The sequence below is a fragment of the Neophocaena asiaeorientalis genome, unplaced genomic scaffold, assembly GCF_003031525.2.
Source record: "Neophocaena asiaeorientalis asiaeorientalis breed wild unplaced genomic scaffold, Neophocaena_asiaeorientalis_V1.1 scaffold801, whole genome shotgun sequence".
NCBI classification, from domain to species: domain Eukaryota; kingdom Metazoa; phylum Chordata; class Mammalia; order Artiodactyla; family Phocoenidae; genus Neophocaena; species Neophocaena asiaeorientalis.
The window spans coordinates 271586-274433 of NW_020174376.1; the positions used below are offsets into that span (position 1 = coordinate 271586).

The 2848-nt window shown below is 47.2% G+C and overlaps 1 protein-coding gene across 1 annotated transcript in view; it reads left to right on the plus strand.

Annotated features, from left to right (window-relative positions):
* Positions 1–501: 501 nt before the first annotated feature.
* Positions 502–2848, plus strand: part of LOC112407181 (diacylglycerol O-acyltransferase 2-like protein 6) — a 16731-nt gene continuing 14384 nt past the window's right edge. The window contains 1 exon segment of the mRNA XM_024756357.1: positions 502–586. Within this exon segment, the coding sequence (XP_024612125.1) occupies positions 502–586 (85 nt within the window).

Consider the following 2848-nt stretch of genomic DNA (forward strand, 5'->3'; position numbering starts at 1 on the left):
CAGAGGCACAAGGAGGGATCTGAGAAGTCTAGATATTCATGCAGAAGAAGGCTCTAGTCGACTAGGTGGCTCTCAGCAGAAGACAGGAGGAGTCAGAGAGCATCCACCAGGGCAGACTGCTTTTCAGAGATCCTATTTGAGGCCTAAACCATTCCCTTTTCCTGCACTAATTTATCAGGGACCCCCTCCTCACACACACACACACACACACAAACACACACACACACACACACACACACACACACACACAGAGCGCTAGAACCAGCCCGAGGCAATTGAGCACCTGTGGGGAAAGGATGCATATTAGAGAGATTAGAAAGTATGCTCTAAAGCCTGGTGTGTGCGTAAGAAGTTGTGGGGAGAGAACAGGGAAGACTGGAGAAAAGGCTAAAACCTCCAGCAGATAAAGGGACTCAGTGATGAGATTAAAGCAAAGCACCTGCAATCAGCTCAGCTCTGGAGGCACCAGCCTTCTTATCACAACAGAACAGCACCGTGGCCATGGCCTTCCTCTCCCATCTGGATCTTCAGGAAAGCCTCCAAACACTCTCTGTTTTGCAGTGGATCCCAGTCTATGTCTTTTTAGGTGAGTGAACCCCAGGGGCTGGAAAGCACAAGGGAACAGATGAAGAAAGAGACCAGGAATCTCCAGATGAGGAGGGCTCCAAAGAGATCATTTGGTTGGTCCCCTCTCTCTGGGAAGGACTGTGCCTCTCCACCCAGAGAGATGGCTACTGTTGAGTCCATTAGATTTCTCTCCTCCCATCTGAGGGGCATGAAGGCCAGGAGTGAGGCTGCAGGTTTCCTGGTTTAAAGATCACCCCAGCCTTCTCTCAGGAATGCCCCCTGTGAACTAGCTGAAAAGAGTCCTATTCGGGGGCAGAGGCAGAGTTGGTGTTACTGGGTAGACGTAAGGTGATTTTCCAGTATAAGACTATGATGAGACAATTATGGAAAATCTGCGGGCTGCGTGAGTGACTCATTAGACAGAATTTTAAGAAAGGGCCAGTTCTTCAATGGACTCAGAGAATGACAGTCATCAGTGCTGGGCAAATGGGCTGAGAGCTCGAAGCTTTTCTCATTCAGAAACCAGGGCTTTGTGAGCAGCCAATTACAGGGGCAAGTTTGGAAACTAGACGTGGAGAAATGTCATCCTGAAGGATGGGACAGGTTAGGAGGCTGCCAAGTCCAATCTGTGGGAGGCTATGTGACCCCGTAGAGCAGTGGTCCTTAACTAGGGACCTATAGACCTAGAATGAGGCAGGGAGGGACAACGTTGAATTTGGATGGAAAAAATTAGCTGTTTGTTTTCACTAACCTCATATTGAAATGGTGAATGTAGGCAGCAAACCACAGAAATACCTGTGAATTTGTCAGTAATAGACATCACAGAGATTCACATTTCACATGCCAGTTGTTGCAGTCATCTCAAAAGTTCATTTATGGGCTCTCCCGGTGGCGCAGTGGTTGAGAGTCCGCCTGCCAATGCAGAGGACACGGGTTCGTGCCCCGGTCCGGGAAGATCCCACATGCCGTGGAGCGGCTGGGCCCGTGAGCCATGGCCGCTGAGCCTGCGCGTCCGGAGCCTGTGCTCCGCAACGGGAGAGGCCACAATAGTGAGAGGCCCGCGTACTGCAAAAAAAAAAAAAAGAAAAAGAAAAAAGAAAAAGTTCATTTATGCTCATTACCACTTCCAAATTCCAACAGTTATTGGAACTACCATTAGGCATGGTTATTTAATGCATAAATCAAGAAGCCCATGTTACTGTATGACATTTTGGGCAATATTTTGATAACGGTGTTTTACTATGATGAGTTTCCTTTGTAAGTCTGTGCATTTTATTTTGTGCATTTAAAAATATTATTCAGAAAAGGGCTTCACCAGACTGCCAATGGGGTCCATGGCCTGGTTCCCAGTAAATGCTCCTTACAGAAAAGTGTCCTTCCTTCCTTCCTCCCTCCCTTCCTCCTTCCTAATTCTTTTCTTCCTTCTTTTTCTCACCCTCTTTCCTTCATTCTTTCTGTCTTGCTCAGAGCCTCCCTCAGCGCTTCTCCTCCTTCCTGAATGATGTTCAGAATCATGGCTGATTACTGAGCACGACTGGGAGTGAAGGGGGAAAACATAGGGAAGAAGGGGAGAGAAAAGGCAGAGAGAGGGACAAGAAGGAGGAAAGAAGCGACGAGAGAAGAATGAAGAGATGGTTTGGGGGAGATGTGGAATATAAATATTCATGACCCTTGGAATTAGGCAATGCTCCTGAGAGCCCCTCTGAGGCCCAGCTTCCAGTTAAAGGATGGCTCTCCATCTGTCTCTTCTTTTCTGGGCTTGTTTTGCCATCTATCTAAACTGTTGCAATATCCTCTTTTCTGGCCTTCTATTCTCCACCCTCTCCCATATATTCCACTGCCTACAGCCAGAAGAGTCTTTCAAAGGCATCTTTGATTACAGCCCTCTGCTGCTCAAAAATAGTCAGCGGTTTTCCCTTGCCTTCTTGATGAAGTACAAATGTGTTATTGTGGGCATTCAAGGCCCTGCTCCACTCTCTGCCTCAAACTTTTTTTTTTTTTTTTTTGAGTGCCACCAGGGAAGCCCCCTGCCTCAAACTGTTTACCAGTTCATCCCCCTACTCTTCCCCTAGGTGAAGCTCGTATTCCAGGCAATCTATTCACAGAACAAATAGAACTACCATACGACCCAGCAATCCCACTACTGGGCATATACCCTGAGAAAACCATAATTCAATGTTCATTGCAGCTCTATTTACAATAGCCAGGACATGGAAGTAACCTAAGTGTCCATCGACAGATGAATGGGTAAAGAAGATGTGGCACATATATACGATGGAAT